This window comes from Ambystoma mexicanum, chromosome 2p (assembly GCF_040938575.1).
Source record: "Ambystoma mexicanum isolate Mex_15411 chromosome 2p, UKY_AmexF1_1, whole genome shotgun sequence".
NCBI lineage: Eukaryota > Metazoa > Chordata > Amphibia > Caudata > Ambystomatidae > Ambystoma > Ambystoma mexicanum.
The window spans coordinates 6,895,273-6,911,694 of record NC_090923.1 but is presented as its reverse complement, the minus strand read 5'-3'; the positions used below and the strand labels follow the sequence as shown (position 1 = coordinate 6,911,694).

At 45.0% G+C, this 16,422-nt stretch overlaps 1 protein-coding gene and 1 long non-coding RNA gene across 2 annotated transcripts in view; both read right to left on the bottom strand.

Moving 5' to 3' along the window:
- Positions 1-5,935: 5,935 nt before the first annotated feature.
- The window catches only part of LOC138566128 (zinc finger protein 585A-like), a 368,140-nt gene continuing 357,653 nt past the window's right edge, over positions 5,936-16,422 (bottom strand). Inside the window, exon 4 of the mRNA XM_069643132.1 lies at positions 5,936-12,052. Coding sequence (XP_069499233.1) covers positions 10,482-12,052 — 1,571 coding nt within the window. The 3' untranslated portion in view covers positions 5,936-10,481. The remainder of the gene's footprint in view (positions 12,053-16,422) is intronic.
- Positions 15,960-16,422, bottom strand: part of LOC138566130 (uncharacterized) — a 47,703-nt gene continuing 47,240 nt past the window's right edge. Inside the window, exon 3 of the long non-coding RNA XR_011301844.1 lies at positions 15,960-16,181. This is a non-coding gene — a long non-coding RNA (uncharacterized lncRNA). The remainder of the gene's footprint in view (positions 16,182-16,422) is intronic.

Genomic DNA, 16,422 nt, shown 5'->3' with positions numbered 1-16,422 from the left:
TTAAATGCAAACCAAAAAAGAGGTGCACAGATGAAAGGGCACAGCTAAAATCGATTTTCAAACATAGGCCTTAAATGCAAATGCAGTGAGAGAAGTGGTAGGATTAGGTGTGGGCAGGGAGGCAGTAAGGCAGAGAACAAAGGCACATGACAAAGTTCAGTTCGTGGAGCAGGCAAAGAGATAGTTCAGCCATCACTCACTAGTAAATGTGCATGGAGCGTGGTGATCCATAGGTCCGATGTCAATGGAGAAGCAGTCATGACGTCTGGAGGTAGAATCATACTTTGAGAGTGGGCAAAGTGCAGAGAAGGACCACCAGGCCCTCCTTGGCCCAGACAGGCACAGACAGGGCCTTAGGTGAGGGCCATAGTTAGGGGCCGGCTTGCCGGCACCAATTGGGTTTATGAGGCCCCATGGTGGCCAATCACAAAGACTGTAGGGTTTGCAGGAGAGCCACTGCTGGAAGACAGATGGCATCTCTGTTACGCTCATCTGGTATCCTCGGGGACGCCACCCAGCCCTGGTTGGATGATTTGCACCCTCGAACTCTCTCCCGGTCCCTTGGTAAGGCCTCTGGTTAAAGATGGGTCTGCAATATAGGAGAGCTGGATTCAATACCATATTGTCTTTATGTGTTCCCACCTCCCTTGACCTCAACTCCTTCCACCCCCTTGGGCCTTCTCCTCACCTTAATATTGTAAAGGTGGATTCTCCATCCTGCTCCTCATGGCAGGGGCGTGTAGATGTGGGGAGCGAGCATCGACCAAGTGACTTCACTGGTCAAGCCCCCTGTGGGAATCCAGGCCTGCTGCGACTCCGTAGATTTGCTGTTTTACAGTCTTTATATGTAGTTTTTATGTTGCTCTTAGTTTGAATAATAATGTCTTGCTTCTTTCCTTTTAGGTATGGAAAGGCATTTTGGTGTTGTCATGCAGTTTGAAGATGAGCATGGGCCGGTAGATGAAAGCACAGTGTGCGCGATGCTGTCCGGTGAGTAATGCGCGATGCACGGCGCTGTTTCGCCTTTTATATTGCTAACCTGTGTCTTTTCTCTCCTTGCAGGTTGCGATGTTCCTTGCTGAGCACCGTAACATTCCAGCAATGATACTGACCAGGAGATGACTACCCAGGTAGGAATTGTGTGGCTTTCTTCAATGGGAGGAAACGTGAGTAAACGCTTACTAATGCTGTCTTTCTTTCTCCTCTTTCCAGGTTACGGTATTCCAGGATGCATGGAGTTCGTACCTTAAGGTGAGTGGACCTGAAGTCAGCGATGGATTGAAGACCGGATCCTGTTGCAGGTAAGTTTCGCAGTGTTCTTTCTCTCTCTGCAGGTCCTTGGTTTCACGCAAAGCATGTTCTATTGTTTGGGTGTGGTTTAAATAGTCTCAAGTAAAGTAGTCCAGGTAAAATAGTCCCAGGCCTGCCACAACCAAAGTAGTCCAGGTAAAATAGTCCCAGGCCTGCCACAACCAAAGTAGTCCAGGTAAAATAGTCCCAGGCCTGCCACAACCAAAGTAGTCCAGGTAAAGTAGTCCCAGGCCTGCCACACCCAAAAGACTAGACCGCATAGCTCAGTTCCTTGTAACTGAGCTATGTTTGTGCCTCCATGTTGGCTGACTCCCCCCCCCCAAAAGTTAAATAATCCCAAGTAAATAGTCCCATTCTAATGTTGGTCTTCATGATGGTTATGCGCCAGGACTGACTCCAAGAGAGTCTTGGATGAGGATTTAAGGCCTTTGACCTGGTCCTAACTGGAAGGCTGACTTGCCAGTAAGGGCCAGGGGCAAGGGTCATGACAGTCGGCCATTTTAAAATGGGAGCCCCTGGAAGCCAGGAGAAAGCCAGGGGGACTAGCAGCACCAATAGTTCCAATTTGCACCCTTGCATCACAGATAAAAAGACAAAAATAATCACGCTGATCCCACAGTGAACATTAAATGCTAAATGTGTCTAGAGATGAAAAGCGCAAATTGCAGGCGCGCAAAGCCCAATGGGCCTTACCCGCAGAATTATGACATTTTCCGAGGTAAAGACTCCTTTGATGATGTCTCGTGTCGGGGAGCCTCTCCGGTGTTGCTGGGAGTCCTCCCTCGATCAGGCTACAATACCTGTTAACACAAATACAAAAACAAGAAAACACAAGATGATACTCCATCTGTTCCTTCATACACCACCTAAAATATAGGACATCACTTCTCACAGCTGTCAGACGGTGGGCCGATGAGGTTGTTGGCTGGAGCCCTACGGTAGACATGTTTCTTCTGATACACCAGGGAAGAGCAAGAGAACACACTGCCCTTCCCAGTGAAACAGAATCAGAATACCAGGCATTCACCCACAGTAGCCTCATGAGTGCGCTCCAGAATCCTGAGATGAATTGTGACCCTCCAGCTGAGATATAATAATAATAATGGCTGGTAGACCAAAAAAGACAGAACATGTGTTGAAAATAAATTTTAAATCGTTCATGACCGGGGAGGAAGGCAGTCCCTTGCACGATATGAACCGAGCCATCTTGATGAATACATCCACCACAACCCACGCAGGTTTTATTCCTCGCACATCCGGGAATTCGCAGATGAAGTCTGTGATGATCGTAACCCAAGTCTTTTGGGGTATGAGCATGTTCATTAAAACCCCATGGGTCACCCCAGTTGTTTTTGTCCCTGAAAACAAACGTAGCAGGACGAGACATTTTCCTCAACAGAATTGAGGCACACCCAGCGACCAACACCATTGGTGTAACATTTCTCCTGTCTGCTTGGTTCCTGGGGGGAGCACTGTCCGAATCCTGACACCACTGTAATGCATTCAATCACACCTTATCAGTAGAAAGGAAAAGCCTGTCCTCTACATACGGTAATCCCTCTAATGGTATCACAGGTAGCTTCTCCAGTACTTAGGGATGGGCTTGCACTCGGATCTCTTGCCACACCATGGAGTTTGGGAATTTGGACAGAGGAAACGCTGAGATGGCAGTTACTTCAGGAGAACGCGATAAGGCATCAGCTTTTCTGTTCCGTGAGGCCGGGCGGTATTTGATCACAAAGTCAAACGTAATGCAAAACAGGTGCCATCATGATCAGCAGGCCAGAACACACTGAAGCAGCACAGTTTCTTTTTACTTTGAATATTAGTGAAATTGGATCTGTACAAGGTTCCTGGTGCCCATTTACTGCTGTATAACCAGGCCTGGTTGCATATTTATATATCCCATATAATTCTGGATTATGTACACTTTGAATTGGTTTTACAAACAGTTGACGCACACCAGGGCATTTATTTCTATATTCTTTTTTTCTGTTTACATACATAGACCATGTCATATGACATGCATACAGGCATGTTGTTGAACAATGGTAGTATTATTTCTAAAAGATTATCTCCTGTGGAGGAGACACATCATACGTTTATTTGTTTGTATCATAATGGTTCACAGTGAGAGGCCCTGAAGATGGACTCCCCAGTCCTAATGCATTGGCCAACACAGGATGCCTTGCAAAAACATTGAAATAAACAAAAATCTAATACAAAAATCTACATTATTTTTAAAAAGGGAGAGTTGGATCTAATGAGTCTTGTGTGAATGTTTCTCACCTGCAGTAGTTATACACTACAGGGGTGCAGCCAGAACTGCGAGTGCTTCCCACAGTAGTTTTTGATCATTTGATAGTGGTAAATCTGCCATAAGTAGCCGCTGAACCCTTCTCTGTGTGTTCCATCGTGTGCCATTTTCTCCTCTGCCTCACCTATCGCACTTTCTGTCCTTACTGGAAGTAGTGGTGTGCTTTTAGAGGAGTGCCAACACCTAGGAGTTGTAGTAAAAACAGAACTGAAGCCAACGGACGCTGCGCGCACTATGTGTGCCTTCAGTGACGTCGACATCGAGACAGAGGCCTCCGAGGGACATCAAGATCAGAGCCCTCTGCTGGAAAACTCTTCCGAAGCAGCTAAGCTGGATATTGGAAATATCTTAAGATAAGGAATAGGTGGGCAGAACATGCAGTCGTAAGAACGTTACCAGTGGCAAGTAACTTGTTCATCCAGTGAGTACACACAATGAGCAGATCAAGGTGACCTGCTTTGGGAAGCCTACTACAGCATGGTTTTAGCACACACATACTCTGGGTTCTTGGACTTCAAGATATAGCACCTCTGTGTGGGAAAAGGTTGGTAAACAACTATTCCAGGTAAGCCAGCAGCCTTCGCTGTGGCACACCTACAACAATCCCACTGCACCCGCCACTCATCAGAACCTTCCACAAGAGAGACCACGAACAATGAGATAAATAGCCCATGGAAGCCCACACCCATCACTAAGACAGCGCAATATACCCACCCATGCCCGGCGCATCCTAGGACACTTTTCACCGAGAGACCATGAATGACAAGACCCCGCCGTCTGCTCTGAACGGGGATCACACCAGCCATACAACTCCGAAGGCCACAGTGTGTATAATCCCTGAAGCCCTTTGGTATGTAGACCTACACCACATATGTGGACACAGGCCGCAGGCACGACCAAACACCATAGAATGCAGCTACAGCTATGCTTTCCGGTCTAGCAGCACATACAACTGTCCACATTGAAACACCAGACGTACCTCAACACCTCTGCCACTAGCATACAGCGACTACAAACAAAAAGAAATTCAGTATAGCCAGCCACACACCGAATCTCTCAACAATAGCTCTCCATTACAACCTCCAACAGCGCCCTCCCACATGCCTAGACCATTCAGGCAGCTTAGTCGAGCCAGGCCAGCCACCCAAGTCCAACAAAAAATATATATAACACACACACACCTCCTAACCTAAACCTCTAACTTTCCTTGACATATGGACTACGGTCACGGAGGGCGTTCCATTCCGGTAAAAGCACATTGAGGTCATACAAATGGGGAAGAACGCTATAAAAATAACCAAATACAATATAATACATCATCATCATCTTCCCCTGTATTTTCAGAGCACCCAATGTCCAATCAGCACAAATCACACTGTGTACATGTTTACACAAGACTTTCTGGGGCCTGGGGCCAAAATACCTTCAGCTATCCCTCCGCAAATACCTCCCCACTCGAGCTCTTCGCTCCTCTACCTCCAACTCCCTGCGGGTCAATTGTTTTTCAAAGAAACGAGCTGGGGTAGATCTCTTTCTTCGGCTGGGGTCTCCCTATGGAAAAGCCTCCCTGCCACTCTAAAACATGAGGAGAACCATCTCTGGTTTCGGGAGAACCTCAAGACCTTCCTCTTTGCTTCTGACTTTGCTCCCCCTCTCCCTTGCTGCTCTCTTGGCACTGTGCACCTGGCCACCCTCTGTCCCCTGGGCTCAGGTACCTGCTCACCCTGCTAACATCCTGCACTGCCTCCTGGCCACTCCTTGCACTGGGGACTGTATCTGTACCCATACAGCCCCGCCCCCCACTTTTCCTTATCAGACTTACCCAGTCTGCTGCCTTATACACAGCACTTGCCGGCTGCACTACCACTGTTTATTGCCTCCATGTTCTATTTATTATTTTTTATCTACTCCGCACTTCCAATCTCCCCCTTCCAGGCAGTTTTTCCCTGTTCCCTTTCCCATGCACTTGCGTGTAGTCGATGACACTGGGCCTAGTAAGATCGTCGTTTATTAGTTCTCCCGTTCCCCTCCCTTGCATTGACAAATAAAATATCATATCATACATTGGCTGAATTGATCATTGCATATACCAATATTCCTATTGCAGTCAGAATCGTGTAGCCTCAAGGAAAATTCGGAGAGATACAAACATGATAAGAACGCTTAAAAAGTTGACAATCACATTCATTCTAACATAAAGAAATCAAGACAGTCACCCACTACCTAGAACACATCAATCGCCTCTGTTACAGGAATCAGTTTACTCCAGAGTAAAGACAGAAAATAAACAGATTTACCATACAAATGTAGGTTCTACTAAAGATTTATTTGTAATGTAACACAGCAACATATTGGCTGAAGTGCAATATTCTTTTAATCAGCATTTCATTCAATGTGTGAATACCAGTGGGTAACGTTTAAATTCAGCTTGTCAGTTTTCCAGGATTACTTTAATTTGGTAAACATTTGTGTCCACTATTCCTGCTCAGAATTCAGAGAGCACGGCTATGATATCATTACACCCAAAACACGTTCATTTCAGACAGAAAGGCACCATTTCATTTCCATGTTTTCATGGATTTCATTGTCTCACAATTCTATTCCATGTGTCCTTTCTACTCTATTCATAAAATGTCACTTTTCTAAAACACACGTCCACATAATATAATGGAACTCTTGACTTCTTCCCCAGGCCCTTCATACCAGGCCAGTTTCTTATAAGACAGTGCTTTGACAGAGGGCCTTCACCCTCCCGCTTATGTAACTGCACCTCCATATTGTAGATATAGGAAACCGTGAAATACACCAGAAGGGATCCTGAGAAGAGTCTTGGCAACAGTGTAATACACTAGAGGGGATCCTGAGGAGAAGAGTGTTCCACTAGAGACGGGCAATAGTGTAATACACTAGAGGGGATCCTGAGGAGAAGAGTGTTCCACTAGAGACAGGCAATAGTGTAATACACTAGAGGGGATCCTGAGGAGAAGAGTGTTCCACTAGAGACAGGCAATAGTGTAATACACTAGAGGGGATCCTGAGGGGAAGAGTGTTCCACTAGTGTTCCACTAGAGATGGGCAATAGTGTAACACACTAGAGGGGATCATGAGGGGAAGAGTGTTCCTCTAGAGAGAGGCAACAGTGTAATACACTAGAGGGAATCCTGAGGGGGAAGAGTGTTCCACTAGAGATGGGCAATAGTGTAATACACTAGAGGGGGTCCTGAGGAGAAGAGTGTTCCACTACATATAGGCAATGGTGTAATACACCAGAGGGGGTCCTGAGGAGAAGTGTGTTCCACTACAGATAGGCAATAGTGTAATACACTAGAGGGAGTCCCGAGGAGAAGAGGGTTCCACTAGAGATAGGCAATGGTGTAATACACCAGAGGGGGTCCTGAGGGGAAGAGTGTTCCACTAGACATGGGCAATAGTGTAATACACTAGAGGGGGTCCTGAGGGGAAAAGGAGTGGAGTGTCGCAGAATGTGCTGCCAAAGCCTTTTCACATGTGTGTTGCCAAGCTTAGTCTAATTAGCCATATGAGAATCCAACTTTCTCCAAGTGTATTAAGGAGGGCTCCAATGTGGAAAATTTTAATCCATATGTTGTGAAGTTGAAAGTAATATTACTTTATGGGGGTGTAAAAGTAGGATTCTCATTTTCAGTAGAATTTTTTTACTTAAGCTGAAAGAAATGTAATTGTTTGTTTTTCACGCATCTCTGTATATAGCAATTCATGTAAAAGAAAATATGCCTTCTTCCTTTAGAGTTTCTCTACATATCAGTCAGTAACACCTGTAGAACACCTCCGAGTGGTGAAGCGTGGCTGGTAACACCGGGCTGAACATATCCATTGAACTGAGGGGTGAAATCAGGAAAGCCGGCAGCTATATGCCCATTGCTTCCGATGTTATAGCTGGGAGCATTGCTACTTTTACATTGAGAGCGTTTGAAAATTCTTGGGGAGTAAATGTGATCAATACACCGCTTATCTGTAGGGCTGGGATTAAGAGATGCCTTCTTTAAAAAAACTAAGAAAGCTTTCTCTACGGTACTTATTCATCCAAAGGTCACATGGTCTGTGGTGGCGTGCATTCTTAGAAGGCATTCCAGATAGGAGGAGCTAAAACCCAAAAAGCTACACCACCTGGTTACCTTCTGAAACAAGAAATCCTCGTCTAGAGGGGTAGAACTAAAAATACAGGCAGGACAAGGGTGGAAGGATGGACTGCAGAAAAGGGGGAAAGTGTGCCATACAGTACACAATGGGATAGACACAGCACCTTAAACCCAATGAGCGGTCACATGACCTCTCGCATTAGCCAGTGCAGATTGTAACAGACCAGAGTGATATGGTCACATTTCTGAACACCTGAAAGAAGCAGGTTGGCACGTTCTGTGCCACCTGAAGTTAGTCACATATGCCAGGGTGCACAGAATAAATGGCATCGCCATAGTCACGTCTGGAAATAATGAGGGCTATAGCAAGTGAGTATGAAGGTTAAGAAATGGGAGGTTATTGTGCAGCAACTTAAAGGAATAGTGCGCTCTAAAATTGCCTTAAGAGATGGGCAATAGTCTAAAACATACTTTAAACATATTTTTAATGAAAGTTCCTATGTAAACACTTTTGAGCAAACGAGGCTCAAAGCGTTTACATGGGAGCATCCATTTTGCCATTTCAGGCAGCCTCCTCAGCTCATGTTAAGCTCTGCCCTGGAGGCACTAAACAAGCAGCAAAACCCCCCTACTGGGAGCTTTTGTTTACGGCAGCCAGAGCAGAGCTGCATGAGCTGAGGAGGCTGCCTTCACTTTCATTTTACGTTTTCGGTGCTCCCCAAGCCCAGGGAAGCACAGAAAACAAAATGAAGGCAAAAAGCAAAGGGACAGCAATTACAAATACAACGTTGTTGTATTTGTGATTGCCTTGGTTGGAAAACCACGGAAATCAAATACAAGAACGTATTTCTGACCGTGGCTCCTGGGCTCCAGGAGACACCAAGCGAAAGCCGCCGCTGTCAGAATAATAATGTTCCTGTATTTGTAAATACAGCAGAATTTGCAAATACAACAATGTTGCATTTCTCACTGCGGCACCTTTCGCTTGGAGTCTCCTGGGCTACCCTGGGGGAGCCCAGGAGACTGAAAGTGAAATCCATGGCAGGCAGAAATAGAATGCGGTTGTATTTAAAAATGCTGCGTTTTTTCTTTCTAAGTTTCTCGGGCTCCCCCAGCTCAGAGGAACGCGAGAAATTTGGAATGAAAATCACAGCGTTTTCAAATAATACAACGTTGTATTTATGTTTGCGGTAGCCTCCGCTTGGAGCCCAGGGGGCTACAAGCAGAAGCCACCGCAAACATAAATACAACATTTTAAAAGCTGCGGTTTTCTTTCTAAGTTTTCCATGCTCCTCCAAACTTGGAAAGAAAACTGCAGCTAGTGCTAAGTTAAAAAAAGAAATTAGCACTTACCCAGATGCAGCTTTCCTGCCTGGAGTCTCTGGTCTCCGGCACCAATGAAGCAAAAGCCACCCAGCGGTAGCTTTTGTTTATTACAGCTGGCTGGCTTTTGCTTCATTAGTGCCGCAAGGGCAAGCACAGGAGGCATCCATTTCACAAAATGGATGCCTCCTAGTGCTTCACACTTTTGAGTTTGAGCTTCATTTGCTCAATACTTTACATAGGGAGTTTGTTTAAAAATATTTTTTAGATATATTTTTGATCATGGGCCATCTTTTTAGCCAATAATATTTTAGAGCACACTATTCTTTTAGTCTGGGAATAAACTGCTGCCAGCCACAGCATCTCAGATACAAGTGAGAGCTCACAGGCAGATGGCCTGAGCACCAAGCTCGGAGGAATGCCAGGGAAGCATGCCAAGTGCCCGGTGCAACCCCAACAACCAATATATACTGGTCAGTCACTGAGAAACCATTCACTCGTTCACAGTTATCAGACAGCTGGTATAGTGATACCTTTGCTGAGCTCCCAAATAAGCAGAAGAGGATCATCCTGTTAATAAGGGACTCTGATATCAAATGCAGCATCATTACCGCTAATGTTCTATTATCCTGCAAGGATTGTACAAAGGATAAGTCTGAATCCCAGTGCAGGCATCTCATAGATTAAGCAGGAGCTGATGATTAATGGCGTCAAAGCAAACAGAGAGGTCCAAGAGAATTAGAAAGGTTTCCCACAATCACTTCACCAACACGGGCTCTCATCTGCATATGTTCTCTTGCACCATCTACACAAATGACTACTCATTTAGTGCTAGGTGGCCACTAAGAAAATAATTCATAGGACAGTTTCCCAAATAAATCCAAAGAGTGTCTATAGTTATTGATTCAACTACTGAGTCTTTAAACTTTTTCAAAATGCTGTTGCACATTAATCTGCATGAGTTCCTTAGGCAAAGTGTTGTATAGGATGGGTACCTTAGTACAGAAAGTACAGTCTCCTTTTAGAATATTCCAGAAGGTCTGCATTTGAAATAGCAGGAATTCAACCAATCATAATCAGCCACCATTTGTGTGCCAAAGGAAACTGGGAACAGCTGTGGTGATAAGTTCACAGTTTTAGTAAATAGCCATGCCAAAGTCAGGCCCATTGAAGAATCACCACCTCCTCTCTGAAGCTTCAATTGCAGAGGGGACTTCACCACATGTCCTCTCGTCTGGCAGATGAGAACACTGGAGTATTTTCCACATTCACTACACTGCAATCATGCCTCACACATGTTTATCTGGTGCCTAATAAGGTTACTGTTCACAATGCAGCTCTTTCCATGTTCTGCACACAAAATTTCTGGGCTCACATGACGTTTCTCAACTGTATGTGTTCGCTGGTGGTGCTTAAGGTCTTGTTTCCAAGCAAACCCTTTCCCATTCAGTGCACTCATGAGGTTTCTCACTTGTATGTGTTCTCTGGTGACGAGTAAGAGCTTGTTTCCCAGCAAACCCTTTCCCACATTCAGTGCACTCATGAGGTTTCACACCTGTATGTGTTCTCTGGTGACGAGTAAGATCTTGTTTCCCAGCAAACCCTTTCCCACATTCAGTGCACTCATGAGGTTTCACACCTGTATGTGTTCTCTGGTGGCTAGTAAGAGCTCCCTTCAGAGCAAACCCTTTCCCACATTCAATGCAATCATGAGGTTTCTCGCTTGTATGTGTTCTCTGGTGACGAGTAAGATCGTGTTTCGCAGCAAACCCTTTCCCGCATTCAGTGCACACATGAGGTTTCTCTCCTGTATGTATTCTCTGGTGACAAATAAGTTGTCCCTTCTGAGCAAACCCTTTTCCACATTCAGTGCACTCATGAGGTTTCTCACCCGTGTGTGTTCTCTGGTGAAGAGTAAGATCGTGTCTCCGAGCAAACCCTTTCCCACATTCAGTGCATTCATGAGGCTTCTCACCTGTGTGCGTTCTCTGGTGAAGAGTAAGATCTTTCTTCAGAGCAAACCCTTTCCCACATTCAGTGCACACATGAGGTTTATCACCTGTATGTGTTCTCTGGTGGCGAATAAGAGCTCCCTGCTGAGCAAACCTTTTCCCGCATTCAGTACACACATGAGGTTTCTCACCTGTATGTGTTCTCTGGTGACGAGTAAGATCTTGTTTCCCAGCAAACCCTTTCCCACATTCAGTGCATTCATGAGGCGTCTCACCTGTATGTATTCTCTGGTGACGAGCAATATCTTGTTTACCAGCCAACCCTTTCCCACATTCAGTGCACTCATACAGTTTCTCACCTGTATGTGTTCTCTGGTGGCGAATAAGATGTCCCTTCTGAGCAAACCCGTTCCCACATTCAGTGCACACATGAGGTTTCTCACCTGTATGTGTTCTCTGGTGGATAGTAAGATCTCCCTTCAGAGCAAACCCTTTCCCACATTCAGTGCACTCATGAGGTTTCTCACCTGTATGTGTTCTCTGGTGGGTTATAAGACTTCCCTTCTCAGCAAACCCTTTCTCGCATTCAGTACACACATGAGGTTTCTCGCCTGTATGGGTTCTCTGGTGGTGAATAAGACGTCTCTTCAGAGCAAACCCTTTGCCACATTCAGTGCACTCATGAGGTTTCTCATCTGTATGTGTTCTCTGGTGACGAGTAAGATCTTGTTTCCTAGCAAACCCTTTCCCACATTCAGTGCACCCATACAGTTTCTCACCTGTATGTGTTCTCTGGTGGCTAATAAGATGTCCCTTCTGAGCAAACACTTTCCCACATTCAGTGCACACATAAGGTTTCTCACCTGTATGTGCTCTCTGGTGGATAGTAAGAGCTCCCTTCAGAGCAAACCCTTTCCCACATTCAGTGCACACATGAGGTTTCTCACCTGTATGTGTTCTCTGGTGGCTAATAAGACCTTCCTTCCTAGCAAACCCTTTCCCACATTCAGTACACACATGAGGTTTCTCGCCTGTATGTGTTCTCTGGTGGTGAATAAGACCTCCCTTCTGAGCAAACCCTTTCCCACATTCATTGCACACATGATGTTTCCCACCTGTATGTGTTCTCTGGCGACGAGTAAGATCTTGTTTCCCAGCAAACCCTTTCCCACATTCAGTGCACAGGTGATGTGTTTCACCTGTATGCATTGTTTGGGGGCAGACAGGTGTATCATGCAAATGGACACTATTCTCAAATTCAGTGAACGGATAAGGTTGTTCACCCATGTTCGCACGTGGGCAATATCTATGTTCTTGAGATGGCAACTTTTCCCCTATTCTGTGCATGTGCACGGTTTCTTGTCAGTTTATTGTGTCAGGTGCTAAATAAGAGGACACGTCCCACTGAATCTTTTGCCAAATTCAGAGCACAAATGAGCTCTCTCGTGTGAAGAACATTTCTGGTGACAAACACGATTTTTCCTCTGACTGAAAGTTTTAAAACATTCAGCCCAAGGATACATTTTGTCCAGTCACATTAGAAACTACCTTTACATTCAGAATGCATATAAAATAACACTCACATGTGTGTTATCAGGAATACTAGTAAAAAAAAATGTATTTTCTTACTGCACATCAAACATTGTGGCTGTCATGCCCACTATCCCTCAACCCCAGGATTGACAGAAGAAACAAGCTTGGTTACTGGATGTAACCAGGAAGGAGTTGCATGGACAGAAGCCTGACAGCTGGAATCCAAACTTGCACACTTGTCAGGTGCTTGGAAGTTGCATATTCTAATAATGACGCTTTCCACTGCATTAGTCCAGAGAATCTAACAATCACTGCGGTTGTATTTCTGGGGCATCAGTCACCTGTTAAAATAAAAGGATAATGTTTCAACACAATCACAGGCATCACATGTAAAAGGCAGACTGGTTCTCAGTAGTAGTGATGTGCACTAGTTAATTACCCACACAATAGCTTATAAGACTTTGAATACTAGGGTGCCATCTATTGGGGACACAAAGTCTAGACAGCAGATTAGTGGTTCTCTGATAACATAATCTGATGGAGGCAAATGCAGCAGGAACAGAGGAATTGATTTTTACGAAGACCATTTTAGTATCCAAGAATAGGAGAATGAAACACAGGGTGAACACAATTTAAGTGGGAACTTTAATGATCAGGGCCGTGCATATACATTCTAGCATTTTATTTATTCAGACATGACTAAAGTAGTTTGAAAGCGCCACATTTCCATAAACAAACGATAAAGGCAGGTGTTTGACACTAGGTCAGCAGTTTGACACCAATCGGGCACATGTTTGTCTATTTTGTAATCACAGATTACTGTCTTACATTTAGGCAAATGTATATTCACCCAAACACAGACTGATAGAAAGCAATAAGGCAAATTGTACGGTAGACTCCCCTCCTACTTTTTATTTATACATATGCCCCATTGCCATGTACTGAAGATAATTTGCCAAAGGGATACTACTTTTGTTGCCTTTTAAATATACCACTGGATAGCGTTCAGGAGGGGGGAGAAACACGGTTTCATTGTTGAGTTGGTGTAAATGGGCCTGTTACTTGCCAATTTCCCATAACCCGGTCCAGACCCCCCTTTTTTGTGGACTTTGATTATTGCACCCTAGGTTGCATCTCAGCAGCCCCTGTACCCTCTGCACTGTGAACAAGGATTGCTTTCATGACATCTCCAGTAACCAATGGGAATGCAGCCCCAACATTGTAAATAAACAAGAAGAGATCAGCACCATTTACTGATTACACACCAGTTGTTTGTGTCCTATATGGCATTGATCCTGGAATAAGATTTATGTACTTGTGAATAGTATGCATAGTTAGTCACCCCATGATGAGCGGGCCGCCAGTTGTCTGCCTGTCTGTCAGACAGTCCTAGATTATTCGTTGTGTGACAGACTATATGAGAAACTATGAGCATTCCGGTATGGGACCCAAGCAGTAGTTTTAGGAGAACCGATGCAATCATTTCCCTTTTTGGCTTCCCCTTCTTGCAACTTCAAGAAATACAATGTATGTACTTGCGTGCGTGTATGTGCGTGTGCACGCTGATAGGAAAGATTTCCATTTACATGTAATTTTCCCTCCAGTTGGGCCCCCCCCCCAACTTTTTGCTGTTGTCGGACCATCTTAGCCTGATTTTTGCCAGTGGAGCCCAGGCTTCTGCTGCACTGCGCTGAATTTTCGATCACTTTGTTATGTGGAAACTGACATGCCCTTGAAGACAGTCAGTACTGGGAGACTTTGTTTCCCTTAGTCTTTCACTTTGTTGCAAGTTCTCTGCAACATGTTTACCAGTGCAGAAAGTACCTTACAGTATAGTGCGCGGGGGTCTTCCTTTCATTTCATTTTCTAAGACCCTAGACACCCTCAAATGATTTATGTTGAACTACAGATGTGCCTTGGACAGAGCTGTTGACAACTGTTAATTTTCACATATGTTTAACCCTTTCTTTCGGTCCATATCGAGTTTACCACGTTTGGCCTTGGACAGTGGCTTGGCCCCAAAATAGCCATTCCACAAGATCCTTTGTTCTTTCCTTTGGCCATCTTGTCCCTTTGCCTTCCCCAGGTGGAGCTGACACGGGCCAGTGCTTATTTGGTCATGCATTCTCCCACGAAACTGCAACCTTTCGCAGGCTTCTGCATGCCTTGTGTTTGTGCCTCCAGGATGTGGGCTGGACTGTCTAGTTCCAATACACATCCTGGGTGCCAGAGAGTCTGGTGTGCTGGGAATGACTGGGACCACCGCGGTCCGTGATTGGTCCACGTCTGGCATGGCTGTATGTGAGCAGGTCTCTCATTGGGTCCTCTTCATTTTGGCACGAAGGAGTTTCTGGATAATATAAGGGCCCAAACACCCACACCAGGTCAATCTCTTGAGTTCTCACTGAACCTAGGATAGGACCCATGCATCCTGAAGCTAAGAAGCTGAGTCAAGGAACCGCTGGTGACTCACTGGAAAGTTTGGCACCATGAGCCTGCTGTTGTCCCGCAGGACCCTTCTGACTCTGATCGAACTAGGTCTGCAAAGGCGCTTCAACCCATTTGAATAGTGGGAACAACTATTCACAGCACCTCCACCTTTACCTGCAAGTGAGCCTTTTCGGAAGTGTCCCTGGGCCAACCAGTGAACTGACCAGCTTGCGCAGGATCTTTGCCCCGGACCTGCCACCGCCTCGAGTTAACTCTTGAGACTTTGGAGATTGTAAGTACTGGTCCAAGGCACTCTCTAGCCGTGTTTCGTACACCTAGGTGCCCTAGGTCTGGAATTAGGAGAGTATGCCTGAACCCGTGTACACATGGGCACCGTGTCGCCCAACTTTGTGGGTGCACTGCTGCTGTGCCTTCCTCTGCCTTGCGACGAGATGCAGTGACATTGAGTTGATCCCTTCACCAGGAGAGGAGAAATCGCCACTGTCTTCACTAGTGAGAAAAGGACCTTGGTAATGAGCTAGCGGCACTCCCAAATGACAAAAAACATTAATATATTTTTTGACTTCCTTAATCTTGATAAATTACACTGATTTGTGTTGCTTCACACCAGTTGTGATTTATTCTTCAATCAATCTCTTTACTCAATTGTCGTTATTTTCAACTTTGCCTAGACAAGGGCCCATGCATTTCGTACATCACAGTCTTTCATCAGGGCCGGTTCCATCTTTATCAAGAAGCTCGAAATCATGATATTGAAAGAACCAAAGTAAAACTAAAATTAAAATAAATATTTCCATTTCGTCAGAATATTCAGTGTGTGTGCACCAAAAAGGAAAGTAAAAAAAAGTCCTGTTAAATGCTGTACATATGGTAACTGACTCATAATTTGTTCTGTAGAGTGAATAATCTACCTACTGACCTACATACTTAGTAAGTGTAGCTTACGTTCTGTGAAGGAGTCTCCGTCATCCACGGAGAAAGAATGTCCAGCTATGCTATCTTTGTGTCCGCTCGTCACTGTTAATAAGGGCTAAATGTAAAACTTGTCTGTCACTATCATGTATTTAGATGACAGTATAAAGTGCATCTTACCCAAAGGTTTGGCATTATGTAGACTTCGTGCGGGGCACTGTACGAATTCTTCCTGCTGGCTGTGCCGATAATCGTATGCACGTCCTAGGTGTAAATCAGCACTCGTTTAATACGTGTACATGCCTTATATTGTGAATAGAATAGTGTATAACTAACCAGAGTTCGAAATACTCAAATCGCATTCCTGCAGTGAAACGCCAACACCACAGCAAAAAAGGCTGTAGTTGTGCGTTACTGTAAATGTAAACTCATGGTTACCATGGAGCTGGACCATGTGCTCAGGACAGCCATGTTGGGGTGGGAAAAGTGAAGTGAATATCCAACA